This window comes from Hyperoodon ampullatus (assembly GCF_949752795.1).
Source record: "Hyperoodon ampullatus genome assembly, chromosome: 2".
Classification (NCBI taxonomy): domain Eukaryota; kingdom Metazoa; phylum Chordata; class Mammalia; order Artiodactyla; family Ziphiidae; genus Hyperoodon; species Hyperoodon ampullatus.
The window spans coordinates 157,087,197-157,104,474 of record NC_136915.1 but is presented as its reverse complement, the minus strand read 5'-3'; the positions used below and the strand labels follow the sequence as shown (position 1 = coordinate 157,104,474).

The window sequence follows — 17,278 nt, the reverse complement described above, 5'->3', positions numbered from 1 at the left end:
AACATAACCTACTGTGTTCTTCTTAGAGATTCTTTGATTTGTAGTAGAGAGCCAAAGAGGTAACAGATGAGCTTCTGTTGTAAAAATGTAATCTTCTATGTCAAAAATAACGTCTTCTTTATCCGCGAATAACAGGTAAAGATATTTAAACATTTCGGCCAAGAAGAAGGAATCCATTCTAAAATAAAAGGTTACAAATAAATCTAAGAACATAAAAATATCCAAATGCCAACTATCTGAAAGCCACAGAATCAAGGTCAATAAACCTGTCTACACCAGTACAGACATCCAAACAACTATAGAATGTATCTATCCCCTGGTGGTAATAGCCTTGACTCCAAGCATATTCCAAGGAAATGAAAAAGACCAGAAGGGCTGCCTACCACACAGGTACACTAAATCTTGTCAATACTGCAGACAAGGTTTTTCTATGGGCCTTCTGAGGGAGAGTTTTCCACTTCTTCTACAGGGACCTAACAGCAGGGAGGTAATGCAGATGACCTTTACTACTGAGGACCATATAAGAATCTTCAATTAGTATTAATTGAACTGGATAAAGTAATACAATTTTAATGCAGCCATTTAAGTGATAACCAAGAAGGTTTTTAAAGTAATCATTTACAAAAAGTTACATGAAAAAAGTACAACACAAAAATCACATGGACTATGATGATAACTTTGTAAACATTTAAATACCTGCCAAGTGTGACTTTACAAATGATTTAATGTTATAACATTTTAATAAACATTTTAAAGGAAAGCTTTTATAAAAAGTGGTAGGAAAAGAGCACAGTCATTAGATGGAGTTACAATAACAAGGAATTTAATTATATGTGCTACTTCCCAAAGCATCCTAGCTTTTAGTAGTTACCAGACAGGCTGCATAGTTTCGTAACTGGCCAAGCACAATTCTTGGCACATAGCAGGCACTCAATAAATGTTTGTGAATGCAAGTTTAAACAGCATTACTAAAGAATGAACTGGAGAGGTAGCTGGACATAGCGGTAAAGAGCTGGGGCTTTGGAAATAGAAAAGAACTTCTGATGACGAGCTATGTGACCAAAGGGATATTATATAAGGACTGTGAGCTTCAGTTTATTTTGAAAGGACATGATGACAATACATGCCTAACAGTGGTACAAAGACTAAATGACATACTATATGTCAACTATTCAGCATAGCACCCGGCATGAGTAAGAGCTCAAAAATAGAGCTATCATTATTTTTCCCAGACATAAATGATGTTTTATTTTGGAACAACTGTAATGTTTCAAAACTTCTTTGAACATTTTGGATGTTAATCATTTTATAACAGATAAAATACTTCCCTGTCAATCTGCAATACACTTACGGTAATTTAACTTTTTCTGGAGGACTGACAGTTATTACCATAAGAAAATGTTAGCTTAAGAACTGTAAACTGATGTGCAAGATTTTGATTTTTGGCAAAATTCCACAAATGATTACGAAACAGATGATTTGTAAATGCTTAGAAAAGACTAGAGACGTGGTAAGATCACTGCAGTATGAGTTGGGTAAAGCTAGCAAGTGTGGGTATCGTATCACATAATCTATTTTGTACTTTAAAACCATAAATATGTACACAAATGCAAACACACAGGCATGAAAAATGTCTGGAAGACTGTTTCTAAAACTGCCAACAGTGATTATCTTAGGATGGCAAGTGGGGAAAGTATTGTAGGGAAGATTTTCATATTTTTTTTGCCATTTAAATTCTTTAACTGATCATTTATTATAAGAAAAATACAGATATTTCTTTTTTGAAAACTGTGGGGGGGGCAGGGAATGGAGACACTGGTGAGCCAGACAACAGCACTGGTAGCTCCGTAGGGGAACAAGCAACCAAATGCAAAGAGCATTACATGGAAAATTTTAAGGCATAATTATCTAAACCCCAGATCCCTGAAAACAGTAATTTAGCTAATACATTAGATGACTGAGATGAAATTTAAGCCTTCTTTTTGGTCTAGAAACGCACACACACACAAATAAAAACCCAACAAAATGAAATTTTGCTGGGATGAGTATCAAGTTCTAAGTTTGCACTTTTAAAAAATAAATCAGTTTCTTAAGAGCAGGGTAGAGAACACCCATTTGTCAGCAAGTCATTGTCAAGTATCTGAGGTCAACTGGCCACAGGTTCACTGTGTTAAACGTAAGAAAGCTGCTAAAGCACATCCAAGAATGTGGTAGGGCAAGGATTAGGAGTTCTCAACCTTTTGTTGGGCCAAATGCACGCGAGGGACGCAACACTACCACGAGGAACAGTGAGCAGACCAAGCGGTGATCCTCAAGTGGAGAGAGAGTGTAAGCCCACCAGCCCCTCAGAAGATGACCCGTCTTGCGCCTGGACCCAGACGGCAACAGCGCTGCTGCACCAAGTGCACCTCGGGCATTGTTAACTCTGGACGTGATGCTTCAAGGGGCACTCTGCACACTGGACTGCGCAACCAGAGTGCGGCACAGGCGGCCGTCAGAGATGCAGAAACAGCGCCTCGGGAGGGACACTCAGCAGGAGGAAGAGGAAGGACGCTGAATTTAGAAACACGGAACTCTCTGAACAGAGCACATCATGTCTTCCTCTGTAATTCCTCCACCTGCTACGTTTCCTTCTGCTCTAGCGCTCATCATGTGGCTGTAATTACTTCTTTACATACCTATCCTCTTCACTGACCGTTAAGTCATAGGCGGGCAGGGACTGATGCTAATTTATCTTTTCATCCTCTTACCCAAATGCAGCATCTCGAGCACAGCAGGTGATTAATTAGTGTTCCTTGAATGAGCTGCCAGTAGAGCATAGCCTATCTGCCTTGATTAGAATTAACCTTACTGTGTGACCTCAGGCAAGCTCCCCATCTCCCTGTGCCTTGGTTTCTTCATCTACAAAATGAAGATCATAATAGAAATTATACTTCAGAGGGTGGCTGTAAAGGATCAAATGAATTAAACATAGAAAGTGTTTAATTAGAAGAGTGCCTGAAATGTAGGAAGCAGCCAATAAATGTTACAGATAAATACAAAAGCTATCTGCTTTCATTTCTTGCTGTTTTCTGTGTGTCTGCTTCCAGAAACCTATCCATTTCTCATCAGCTGTGGTCAGGGAAGGCAGTCCCAAGCCTAATTAACTATTATCTAAATGCTCCGAGAGAAGGACTGAGGGTCAGTTCTGTGAGTAGATAATGAGTGTTGTATTTCACCTGTCCCTAGTTCCTCTGCCGAAAACTCCTTTTACTACTTTCCTTTTTCTAGTTTTCTAGTCCTGATCCTTCAGGACACAGGACGCTCACGTGACTGTCATATCCCTATCTGCATTTCATGTCTCTTTAGTATGTTTCATAGTACATATACAATGCTTTAAAGCCTGTTTATCTGCCTGCCCCAGTGATTCAATGATAGAAAAGACATGTCTTCTTATCTTTAATCTTCAAAACCTAGTATAACTCTGGCACATAAGACACCTCAATAAATATCTGTGGAATGAACACTTGCTAACCAAATGAACAAACAAACTTTAGTGTTCATTTACAAATGTGTTGCTATGTTCTGTACAGTTAAAATAACAGAATCAAATGATCTCAGAATAACTGGAATGTTAGTGAATATCATATTAACCAAAGGGTGCTTTTCATATCTTGAATACTCCATGTCAACTACATCTATCCAGTATCCAATGAAATAGAAACTGCCAATGGTCCTCCCCAGCTCTCCAAATCAGCAACAGAATAAGAATATACACATTAACCACGATATTGCTTTTGAGGAATTCTTGACTGAACAGGAATCATAATCCAGATCATTAGTCATCACCTTGATAATTTCTAACATTTTACATAATATAAAAAACTATTAACAAAGAAGAAAACCCCAACTTTCCTAATACTCCAAAGACCAAGGTTCTGATGTTTAACAATCATTTATTCATCTATTTAAATATCATTTGAGCACCAACTGTATGCCAGGCACTATGGTAAAAACACAGACTTTTCAAACAATTTAAAATAAGCCTATTCAGGAGAGTTTAAAAATAAGCACAATGAACTAAGGTTTGCATCTTCAAATACCCTTTGTAAAAGCATTAAGCTGATGTGAAATCTGACTAATAATATTCTGTGTTGTTTCAGAGTTACCCTGAGGAAAGGGGAGGTTAGGAATTGTTTTACCTGTCCTCATGACTTCCAGTACGAACATCCTTCATGGCAGCAAATCCACAAGGCACTCTAGCATATTTATTTAAATTTTCAATAAGTGTTTTCCCTACTTCAAGGTAGTAAGGATCTCCTGTAGCCTATTAAAAAGGAAAATATATGTGTACCATATAACCATTTATTTATCAAATATTTATTGAGTACCTACTAGGTGCCAGGCATTATATCGGGCACTAGAATACATGTTACACAGAACCTAGTTCTGAAAGTAAGCCATAGATCTGCTTTATGAATTTCTTAAATACACAACTGGAAAGCTGCACAACTGTACATCTTAGGCTTTGGATGAAATTTCTAATGCCCAGAAAGGTTGCCTGATTAAAGGAAGGCAAGAGACATGCTTTAGAAAGCAGCTCTAGAATATAAAATTTCTCTTTAAAGAAATGCTTTGCAAGTATTTTGAAAAGGCATAAAACTTAGATGTCAATTCTTGCATCTTTCAATAACTCTATGAACTAGGTGAATAAGAACAATGATATATCCAACCATTATAACATTAAACAAGAACTTTGAAAAGCTGATACTATTACTATAAGATAGTGAGTTAGCCAACAGAGAACAGGAGCTAAATAGCAAAAAGACAGTTAAATTAGCTTACTTTATACAAGAAGTAGGTACTTTCTGCAAATTCTGGCCTTAAAGGATGTTGAGCCCAATGCACCCTGAAATCTGTGGTAAATGCCTAGACAAAGCAACACACAAATAGACATAAAAATGTGATTTAAAAAAATAAGTAGTTCTAGAATATATAGTAGTATATAAATTAGATCACAAACAAGAAAAAATAGTTAAAATATTGATAACAATTTTCATCTATAAAATGAAAATTATCACTGCTTAAAATCACAATTCATCTTTGTGAAGGCTGTTATTTTTACCAATTAAATGGAATTCCTTTTTTAAATGATCACTTTGGCTATTAGGAAGCTTAGGAAAAGCTATGACCTCAGTAATGCCACTACACAGGTCCTCATTGTCTGCGTAATTGTGTTCTCTTCTTTTTTCTTATCTCCACTTTTTTTCTCTTAATTATTAAGTCTCTCACTCTCCTATTTCTATTTTAGCATATGCTCTCTTTTTATGAGTCTCAAATCCTCTGTGGCTTGAAACAAACACTTTAGGAAGCCTTCTAAATTGGTGAGATGCTTCGATATCTCACAGAGGGTAGTCAATAAGTAGGGATAGAACAAAGCCATACACAAATTTGGAAATTTTTAATGGTACATTTCTGGAAAGCCAAAAGGTATGCTATTAAAATCTTATGGTATCAAGCTAGCAAGAATACTTATTACTAACATATAAAAACCAGGGAGAATAATTCTTAAGCAGCGTGAAGAACAGCTAACATTTCCAAATTTCCAGGGAGCATGTGTGATCAGCAAGAGTATGTTCAATGTATATTGTTTTCATAAAATAAACTTTATAATAAGAAAGAAATAAATATATATTTATAAATAAATAAATAAAATAAAATAAAATAAAATAAGAAAATAAAAAGTACAAAAGTCTCCCTAGCTGGTGGGTAAGTGTAAAAGTTAGAATGAGACACTATGCAATGGCATAGATTAGAAAAGGTTGAGAAATGCCAATTTGGGACTTTTTTTAACATTAAGTTAGTAAACTATCAGCATTATCCTAAACTAGACTTCTCTTAATACATGAGGAAAAGGAAAAACATATACAACACTGTGTAAACCAAAAATATATTAATTAAATAAACTATTTAACCAGGAAAAATGAAAAAGAACAAACCAACCTTGAAGATGGCATTTTCTACCTTTAAATTAGCAATCTATAGTATATGTAAATTAGAATTCCAAAGATGATTTGCTTACCTCTGGTAGAAAATTGTGTTTTTTAATCACCTGATATAACATTTCATGAGTTTCAATAGCAGGTCTAATATCCCCCTTTAAGACCTAGAAACCAACAATAACAACAAAATTATCCAGTAAAATACGAGTTGACTTTATCTATAATCATTATATAAACAGAAAAATGTAGATTAATACAATTTTGAAGTGTGACTCTGTTTTGGTAATTCAATTTTAGAGATCACAAATGCACTTAATTATAATCATTTTACTTTAATATTAAGAGAATTAAAAGAGGTTTTTTTACCTGCAAACCTGGAAAAAAGGCAAGCAAAGCATCCATCCAAGTCCGAGCATTCAGCATTGGCTTATGGATATGCACATCAAGTAGAAGAGGTGGCTGGCTTATGTACCTCATTATGGCATCGTAGTGCTAAAAAAGATCACAATATGTGTTCATGAAAGTAGATGAAAAATGCTGTACTATTCTAAACACAGCATATCATTAAATATGTGAGGAAATGAAACCCGAATTTACATATAAATAAATTTACTAAGTAACTGTTAATTAACTATGGAAATGGTTAAATTCCTTTAGATGGAAATCTTTGTACAATATACTATATATACTCCCCTGTGTTTTTTGTTTTTTTTTTTGGTATGCGGGCCTCTCACTGTTGTGGCCTCTCCCATTGCGGAGCACAGGCTCCGGACGCGCAGGCTCAGCAGCCATGGCTCACGGGCCTAGCCGCTCCGTGGCATGTGGGATCTTCCCGGACTGGGGCACGAACCCGTATCCCCTGCATCGGCAGGCGGACTCTCAACCACTGCGCCACCAGGGAAGCCCTCCCCTGTGTTCTTAAACTCTGATGCAGAATACCAAAAACTATAGATAAAATGGGACCTTCTGGAGGGTATAGACCTGAACATCACTATCCTGCAGGACTGTGGCCCAAGGATGCTCTTACGTCCTCTTGAAATATAGTTACAGGCTTCTATATCACAGAATTAGTTTCATTTTCTCCTTTGTCTAGGAAGTTTGCTCTCTAGGCAGCTAACATAACATTCTGGTGCTTGTCTACCTAAACTAATGCAGCTCATCACTGTTGCCACTCTTACGGTCCACTACCTCTGCCTTTTATGATCTTAAAAACTCTTTTCCCCTTCTTTTATCTTCTCCTAGATATTTCTCAGCCTTGACAACAACAGGTTGAGCTGTCAGAGTCAATGAATGATAAAAAACCAATAAAAAAGAAAAAAATCTGTCCTCATGTACCTCAAGAAAATCTTGTTATAATCTAATAAATGATATATTAAATGATATATGTAATAGTGTTTCTAAAAGTATTCAGTGATGACTTATTAGGACTTTTACTAGGTTTTTTCCCTAACTCATCTATTATTTATTAACTATTACTGAGTACCTGATAGATCTTAAAGCACTGTTCTAATCAGTTCATATGCATTAGCTCATTTAATCCTCCCAATAAATAGTACTAGCATTCCCATTTTGTGGATAAGGAATAGAGGAAAATATCTAAGTCACTTGCCCAAAGACACAAAACCAGTGGCACAACCAGGATTTAAACCCACACAGGAGAACTCCCATACTTTTAACTACTATACTGTACTATCTCACAATAATGTGGGTGAACTCATGGGTGGGCAAAGAAATGGTAAATTATTTTGAAAAGAATGTACTGACACAGCTGATGAGTCTACTACAGTTAATTTCAATTTGCTTTAATTACAGACAAAGGCGATCCAATAGGGTTCAATAATCTCTCCCTTCTCCCCTAAAAACATGCCTGTGAGTCTGATGCACACTTAAGACTTACCGACCTGCTTTTGAAATGAATACTCACTGGTTTGTTCAAGTCTCCAAAGCCCTGAACACTTGGTGTGGTCAAGGACTGGGCCAAACTTCCAAACTATTCCAAAAAGAATTAGAATCCAAAGGAAAAGGCTTTGGATTTCAATAAATTCTCTTCCTTGTATAAAAGATTAGGTAAAACTAAAATCTACATATTTTATTATTCACTGGAAAATCTTGAAAACTTCTGATGATAGATGAAAATAAAACTACTTTGTAATCTAGTTTTTGAAATGTATGTAGTGTTTACCCTGTCCCTGTCCAACATCATCAGGGAATACTGAACCCAAAACTACTACAATTTAAAAATAATTTTTCAGAATGTCACTTAGATGATTGAGTTTCTATCAAAATCTGGCAAATTAAATTGGCTCTCAACTTAATACAAAATTGGAACAACTTACTGTATTAAATCTTTCCAGAAAGCTGTCATCTCCAAGCAAGACATAGGCTTTCAACAGATATTCATAATATGAATCAATCCCTGCTCCAACTCCACTATCTATGGAAAATACATATAAATGTGATTTTTTTATTAAACAAGTCTTAAAAATTCTTCATAGAATACAGTAAAGGTACTAGTACACTAAGAATGAAAAATTAGTCTAAACATGAAATTGTTGAAAGTAAAAATTACACATTTACAGAAATATTAACCTTACTATATGAATAATAGTTCCTTTGTTGATAATAGTTTGTATGTTAAAAAAAATCTTGCTTTGCAAAATTGGCTACAGAAGTCTTATTTTAAAGTCTTATTTAAAAGCAGGAGATACTAGTTTTAAGAATATTTTTAAAGCTTATTTTCTTAATGAGGAACTTCAAAGAGGAAGCACTAGCAGGTATTATTATGCAATTACTGGATCCTTAATCAGTTAGACATCAATCTTTACAGTTATAATAGATATGAAAACAACACTGCTGCTGTTTGGAGGTGACAGCTCTAATTGCTGAAGCTAGCACAACTGCTGGCTTCTTCCTCCAAGATCATCATAGAGGACCAAAGAAAGAAAATAACAAGAAGAAAACTGTAAGAACTTGGTGGGGAATGGAAGGGGAGGGCTTTGTTCTGGAGCAGAAGACAGCCAGGTATAGCTATGGAAGGATCAAACAGTAGAAAAAGTGCTGGAGCTTTGCTCTTGCTTCTCTCCTACCACTGCCTTAAGATACAAAGTCTCCTCCCATGCCTGCTACAACTCAGATCTATGCTCCAGGTAGCCTCAGGAATAAAATCAGGGCACCACAGAAGTCTTGTGTGAGGAAATGAACTCAAAAAGAGGTGGGAACTAATTTTAGACAATCTCTTCCCCACTCTTTCCCCTCTAAACTCTTAAGGCTGGTGAATCACAATCTAAATTATAATTACAATTACAATCTTAGAAATCCCTATACTCAGGGCACACTCCAGGCCAATCAAATCAGAATCTCTAGGCGTCCAGGCATTGGTATTTTTAAAAACTTCTTAGAATTCATCCCTAAGGTAACTGGGGCTGATAGGAATCGGAATTTGACCTCCCCACAAAGTAGGTGACAAGTGAACATGAACTTTTAGGACAAAAACATTTAAGATGCATGACTTTTTAAAAAGAAGAAAAAAGTACTGGAGTAGGAGTTTATCAGAGGAAGAAAATATTAGAACAGGCAAACCAAGAATTTAAAATTAGTCTAATAAACACACTAAAGAGATAGGGAAGATATCAGCAACACAAAAGGAGAAGAAAATAAATTTTTAATTGAGAAGAAATTATGGAATAAAAATATAACAAAATTCCATAATAGATGGGACATATAGCATCTAGGATACAGCTGAGGAACAAATTAGCAAACTACAAGACTGCATGTAATAAAAGGAATTGCAAAAAGAGAAATAAAAATGAAAGAGATAAAATAACTTTTAAAAAAAGATCAACTCTCAGCAATTAAAAACACAGATTTTAAATTGAAAAGGCCCACAGAATACCAAAAGGAGAGATAAAGAAAATTCTACACATAAAATTATTGTGACATTTTCAGAAATTTCTCTTTGTCGTTGATATTCTTAATTTTCCAGAGAAAAAGGAGATCACAAATGAGGGCATAAAAATCAGAATAACAGATTTTTTAACAGGATGTAAGAAAACAATAGAGTTATATTTTCAAAAACTTGCAAGAAAAGAACTTGAACAGAAAATTATTTACAGCCAAACTGTCTCTCAAAGATGAAAGCATAATAAAATTACTGTTAGACATGCAAGGCCTCAGAAGCTATTAAAAGCTACTGAAAACAGTTTGGGATAAATACTTATATAAGAAGAGAGGTAAATCTAAGAGATGTTGCAAGAAATATACAAAGTACAGGTGACAAAATACCTCGTTAAACTTTATTATCTTTAAAAAAAGAGGGAGGGGGGCAGCAGTAAGACCAAAAGAAAAAAAAGAAAACATTCATAATCAAAAAGAACTAAATATCTATATGATATCAACATAACAGAGGATGAGGGTTGGAACAGAGGGAAACAAAAGGATGGGAGAGCATGCTAAAGTTCATGTCTCCCTAGAAGGTAAATATAGCTTTCAATTAAAAACGAGGATTAAAAGGAAACAGAAAAGGTGAGACAAACTGAAATAATAAGGTAGTATAAATAAACCCAAATATATTAAAAATACCAATAACATGAATGGACTAAATTTACCAATTAAAAGACAAAGACCGACAGATGGATTTTTGTCAGTAAATCTGTAAAATCTATAAATTTTACAGAAGTTACACTTATGGCATGAGCACCTGCAAAAACTGAAAGTAAAAGGACAGAAAAAGACTCATCAGGCAAATATTAAGCAAAGTAAAGCCAATGTAGCTCCACTACCAACATATTAAATAGACTTTAACACAGTATTATTAGAGATGGTCACTGCATAATGATGAAAGGTTCAACTAAGAAGAGACAGCAATTTTAAATGAATGCACCCAATATATAAAGCAAAAATACAACTACAAGGAGATGCTAATAGGTCCACAATCATTGTCAGAAATTTTATCCACCTTCTTTAATTCTTGATACATCAAGCAAACAGAAAATCAGCAAGGACCTGCACAACATTATTAACTGAACAAACTGACATATATAGAATTTTATAACCAACAATTAGAAAATATATATATTTTTTCTTAAGCACAAGTGAAAGCTGACCATGTTCTAGGGCAAAAAGATAACCTTAATAAATTTCAAAGGATAGGTATCACATAGATCATAAGTATCATATAATATCAATAATATTTTTTAAAAGCACAAGTAACCCAATAGAAAATGGACAAAATATAAGAACATCCACATTAAAAAAAAAAAGGAAACATATATAGCCAATAAATATGAAGAAGTGTTCAACATCATTGGTGATTAAAGAAATACAAATCTAACCACTATGGGAAATCATCTGTACACCCATTTGATTGGCAAAATCTTTGAGTATGACAACACAAAGTGTTGAGAGAGGATGCTGATCCACAGGATCTCTTTTATGTTGCAGGTGAAAGTGTAAAGTGGTGAAACAACTTTAGAAAACAATTTGACATATCTCCTGAAGTTGAACTTTAACTTATCCTATGACCTAAAAATTCTACTCCTAGGTATACAGACAAAAGAAACTTTTATACATGTATAAGAGAAGAAACAAAAATATTCACGGCACTAGGGTTCACAAGAGTAAAATCGTAGAAACAACCTAAATGCTCATAAATAATGGTTTATTCACACAATAAAATATTATGCAGCAGTCAAAAAAGAAAGAACTACAAGCAACAATGTGCAAGAATTTTAGCAATATAATTTTAAGTGAAAAGTCTCAAAAGGTCTTATATGACATGATGCCCTTTTATAAGTTAAAAACAAAACAAAAGATATATTTTTAAGGAATACATACAGATGCAATAAAACTGTACTAAAAGGAAAGCAAGGGAATGATCAATACAATATCAGAATGATGGTTATTTCAGTTAGAGACAGAGGTATGAGATTACAGAGGTATGGAGAGTCAAGGACCATATGCAGAAGTAGTATTATCAAGTTAGTTGCTTTTATAATGGATGGTCCATCTGTGGGTGGTTACTACATTATTAAAAATGACTAAATAAAATAGGCCATGTATGGGCCAATGAGGAGAGTGAAATAAGAATTAAGAAAAGAAATTGCAAAATTCTGAAGCCAGGATTCAGATCAGTTTCAGGAAGGGACCATTTAGATAACACTTTGAAAAATTTTAGACAATAGTGAATAGAGGCAATAATTTTATTTTAATATGTTCAAATTAATATTTATATCATTTTCATTCATTTAAATATAGTTATTTCTTATTTTATATATAACATAGGAAAACAGAAATGTGTAAATTAGACAATCAAATCTCATTAGGAATAGTCTAGTATATTTCCATTTGTCTATGCCTGTTTTATAGGGGTGTCTTATAAAGATAAAATATTTTTATATGATCTTACATCCTGTTTGTTCATAAAACATTGTTATATGCTTTGTCCCCTGATCCAATTCAATTTAAAAACTTACTGTTTCAACACTGATGTGAAATAATTCTCAAACACTGATGTTATTCTTTACTGATGATCACTTAGACTGTTTCCAAGTTTTCCACTACTACAAATAATTTTATGTGATAAACATCTTTGGGAACAAATGATTTTCTACCTTTTATATTGTTTCCTCAGGCTAGATTCCCAAAAGTGAAATTATTAATCAAAGGAACTAACATCACATTAGTGAGCACTTACTTCATAGTAAGTGTAGCATATGCCAGGCACTGTTATAAGTTCTTTACATTAACTCATTTAATCATTATTCTAACTGATTCACTTTGCTGTATAGCAGAAACTAACACAACATTGTAAATCAACTATACTCCAATAAAGATTATAAAAAAAACAAAAAACAAAACAAAACAAAAATCATAATAACTCTTTGAAGTAAGTACTATTATCCTCATTTTACAGGTACAGATACAGAGGAACACAGAGGTTAAATAACTTGCCCAAGATCACATGGCTTCAATTCCAACAATATGGATCCAGGGTCTATGCTCTTAGCTACCATGCTATATACTATTTCTGGAGGTTGGGAAAAAAAACATAGGGATTGGTGATAATATTATTAAATACAGATTTCCACTTAATTACACCTTGATATGAGATGGCTGAGGTATCCTGATCCTCTAATCTTCGAAGAAATTAGTTCTATTGTTTCATCTATAATGCTATAAGGCATGAAATAGTACACTAAGCCATCTAGAATAAGTGTGCTATGATTATTTGGCACCAAGGAAGAAAATCTGGCTACACTGGTTAATATTCTAGCAATCTTGCTGAGAAACTATGCTTTATACTGTCATAAAGACTATTTTAACAAATAAAAATCCTTTATTTCCCAACCATTTTGAGGATGTCAAGGCTTAATTTGAAAAGCCCAACTTACATACCTTTTCGTACCCAATCTCCAGTATGAATATTTATAGTCACGCCCACTAAATTACTACTTCGCTGTCTTTTCTCCCAGAGAAAATCAAGAGCTTTTCTTGCATATTCCTATAATAAAAAAAGAAAAGCATACTTGAAGAATTGCATATCTTTGGCAGACAGGAAACAAAGAAACAAAAATCAAAGGCCCATACTATATTTTAAGGATTAAGTAAAATTCCAAAGATAATCACTTATAACATACATTAAATTTCCTTGCAAGTCAAAACTACTGGCTCTTTCAGCCAATTGAGTTTAGTTAAAAAGAATGACTCTAAAAATGCTATTTAGTGCCAATGATCTCACTTTGAGACCATACTTGTTCATCTACTCTTGTAGTACAGGTCTGCATTCACACACATGTATTATTAAAGTAAAAAGAGCTGGCATAATTAAATTAACTTATTAAAATAATTTCTATCTTTTAAATGCAAAGTAAAAATCTCCTTAGATACTCTAATTTACAAAACTGGAAGAGAATTTCAAAGTTGGTATGCCATCTTTGAAACAGAATAGACATTTCAAATCCTACATTTTAAACAGCCAGCAACTTCGTTAGTGAAGAGTAAGTAAATCAACTAGTATTCATTTGACAATACCAAAATTATAACCTTATAATAACATTTTTCTCTTCTTTTTTCATTTATTTTTGTCACTTAGACACTAAATTAAAATTATTTCTGGCCAAATTCTTGGCTTTGGATGAAAAGATGTTACAAAACAAAAGCAAAGAACATGTAAAAAAGAGTTTCTAAGTTAAAATTAATTTCAGAGCATGAATCTACTCAGCATTGTAGAAGTATTTCTATAAAAGAAATCATTAAACCAATTTGTCACTCTGCAGATTGAAGAATAGGATGTAAAATAGTCTTAATTCTTGACTATTTATGCTGAATTTTTTAAACAAAGCAGACTGCAACTTTACTTAATGGTACAATTTCAGAGCTGGAAAGTTTCATAAAGATTACATTTCCCTATTCCTATCTTATAGCTAAGGAAAGAGGCCCAGTGAAATGAAAGATTTAACAAAAGTTTAAAACTGAATTATAGGACAACTAATATGAGAATTCAGATCTCTTTATATAGCAATATATTAGACCAAAAAGTCAACAAACTTCTTTCTGACAGGGGCCAGACAGTAAATACTTTAGGCATTATGGGCCATTCAGTCACTGTCACAATTACTCAACTTTGCCACTGTAGCATAAATACAGCCATAGACAAAAATAAATAAATGAGCATGGCTGTGTTCCAATAAAACTTTATTTACAAAAACAGGCAGTGGCTGGATTTCACCTCAGACTGTAGTTTACCAGTCCTGTATTAGCTTCAGTCTCTGTCAACTGCATTAGGTTGCTTCTCTCATAATAAATTACTGTACATTCAAGAAGTTAAAGAAAAATCACAGTTTTAAAATATAAAATAACCCAGTGAAAAAAGGTTGGGCTTTGAATTCAGAAAGGCATGGATTCTAATTCTGGTTCCACTCATTCACCCTTTAGTCAAATATCTTTGAACCTCACTTTCCTCACGTGTAAATGCATCAGTATCTCAGAGTCTGTAGGTCAAATTAAATTAGAAAGTATGCAAAAATGACGTTTTTGTAAATGAAGGGAAAATATCAGTCAGCAAGTTATAGAACAAAAATTAAACCAAACAAGATAAACTTGTCCTTAAGATACTTTGAACATACAACCACACAAAGACCATTTAACTTGTTTTATTTACACTCAGATCCAAGGTCTCTAATGCTAGTATACAGTCCCTATTTCTGACTGTTCTATGTGTACCATTTGCTGAATTTTAAAAAATTCTTCTAAGTTATATGTTTGAAAAATTGGCTGTTATTATTGCACTCCAATGACATGGTTAAACAATTAGCTAAAATAAAAAGTGCAAGACATAGCTAGTCCACAACAAACTATTCGGGGGATATGAAGTCTTTGGATGATGAATAATATTTCCCCTTGGAGTAAACAAACTTACAGATGAGACTTAAGTGCAAAAAACAAACTCAATGAGACTTAAGTGCAAAAATTTCACTATGTTTTAGAAGATGTGAAGTTTTCAGAAGTGAAGTAGACCATCTAGAAGTCTAACAATAAAACACAGAGATAGTATTTCATGTAAGACATTTGTGATATCAAATTTCATATAGGTAATATGGCTAAAACATTTTGTAAGAATAAATCTAAAAATTTACTTTATAGTTCGTGAACAAAATGCAAAGTTGTACTTAATATAACTTTTTTCACAATTAAAAACTATGTGCTGGAATTTAGACAAAAAGTTCACTAAAATAACAGAAGTCATCCAGTTCATTATCTTAATACTTGATCAATGAAGAAAAGCTATAAAGTTAGTTATGCCCAATACCCAGGAAATCAAAGACTATGTAAAGCAAACCTCAAATATCGTTGCTCCTGTGAATCGACTTAAAGCAGCAAACTCAAGGATCAAGGTACCTGCACAAGCTGTACAGGTATCTGTTTCAGTTCCTGTCCGAGCTTCTGGTTTTCTGATACCAAACTTTAAATTAATCTAAATAAAATCAGAAGATTATCATTAGCAATTATCAAGAGATAACGACTTCTGGATAAGAAACCATTTTCCAATCAAGACTTTTAATCAAATCATGAAAATAATTGATAAAATAAACACTGAAATTTTATCTGGTGATCACTGTGACTTTCCAATTAACATCTAGGGAAGTACATTCTAAGCACATAATATTCATGGGATAAATAAGTTTTCACTTAGCTCCTTCCTCAATGATATCAAAATTCAATATCATTATAATAATTACAGAGGAAATACCTTCTATAACAATCCTGTTCTCTGGACAGTTTGAACTAGTTAGTACCAGAATAGGAAACCATACCAGTCCTAAAAGAAATTAGGTTTAATTGAGAATTTGTGAAAAAGCAGTACTATATTAAATAGTCTTTCACAGAGAAAAAACTAATTAAGTTATAGTATATATTTAAAAGGAGATTAAAATTTTATTTACAGGTTTAAATAATTTTGAAATATAGAGTATATTACCTTGCTGATAGACTAACAAATAACACAAAGAAAAATTTTTCAGCCGGCCAAACAATACCACAATATAAACCTGGATTAATCAGAACGAACCTGACCAGAAACTAGCTCTAAGATTTTATGTGAGTTTAAAAACTATTGACAATTACAATAGCATTTCTGTCCAGCAAACACTTCTGAGTTAAACCTATTAATGCAAATGCTATCAATTATGTGTTCATATCCAAGAGAGGTTGATTGTACAAATTTTCATGAGCAAAAGAAGTATTTACTAAGCGTGTTAAGAAAGGATGGGAAGGCAGTTATTTTCTACCTGTAGTCCTCTTCTAAAAAAATAATCTTTAAAATTTTCTTGATACTTCGGAGGATAAGAAAATAATACAATTTTCTTTGGTTTACTATAATGCTCTTAGTAGCTTCTGTTTCAATTTCTTGTCTGCTTCTCATGTTATGGCAAAAGTGAAGACATGCCAGATTCTTCAAAATTCAGCACCTCCATTTATAACAAAAACTAAAAATATTTACTAAAAGTAAATTAAATAAACATCTAGATGCTTTAAAATAACTTTGCTTTCAATTTTAATATGCTAAGAAAACAAAAAGATTAACAAACAAGTTTAAACCACACTAATAAGCAAAGAAATGTCAAATTTTAAACCACATAAGCAAAGAAATTTCAAATTAGAACGTGTTTCCATTTTTTTCCTCCTTAAATTGGCAAAAGAATGATAATATACAGTGTGGGCAGCAGTACGACACATGCACTTTTACACAACACAGGAAGTATAAAAGTAGAACTTTTCTGGAGAGCAACTGGTCGGTAAGT

At 33.4% G+C, this 17,278-nt stretch overlaps 1 protein-coding gene across 4 annotated transcripts in view; it reads right to left on the bottom strand.

Annotated features, from left to right (window-relative positions):
- EDEM3 (ER degradation enhancing alpha-mannosidase like protein 3) overlaps positions 1-17,278 on the bottom strand; it is a gene marked incomplete at both ends in the record, with an annotated part of 75,606 nt that overhangs the window by 32,798 nt on the left and 25,530 nt on the right. For all 4 annotated transcript variants that reach the window (XM_079726928.1, XM_079726929.1, XM_079726930.1 and 1 more), the window contains 8 exons: positions 13-178; positions 4,182-4,306; positions 4,825-4,908; positions 6,062-6,145; positions 6,348-6,473; positions 8,318-8,415; positions 13,374-13,479; positions 15,817-15,951. In XM_079726928.1, coding sequence (XP_079583054.1) covers positions 13-178; positions 4,182-4,306; positions 4,825-4,908; positions 6,062-6,145; positions 6,348-6,473; positions 8,318-8,415; positions 13,374-13,479; positions 15,817-15,951 — 924 coding nt within the window. The remainder of the gene's footprint in view (positions 1-12; positions 179-4,181; positions 4,307-4,824; positions 4,909-6,061; positions 6,146-6,347; positions 6,474-8,317; positions 8,416-13,373; positions 13,480-15,816; positions 15,952-17,278) is intronic.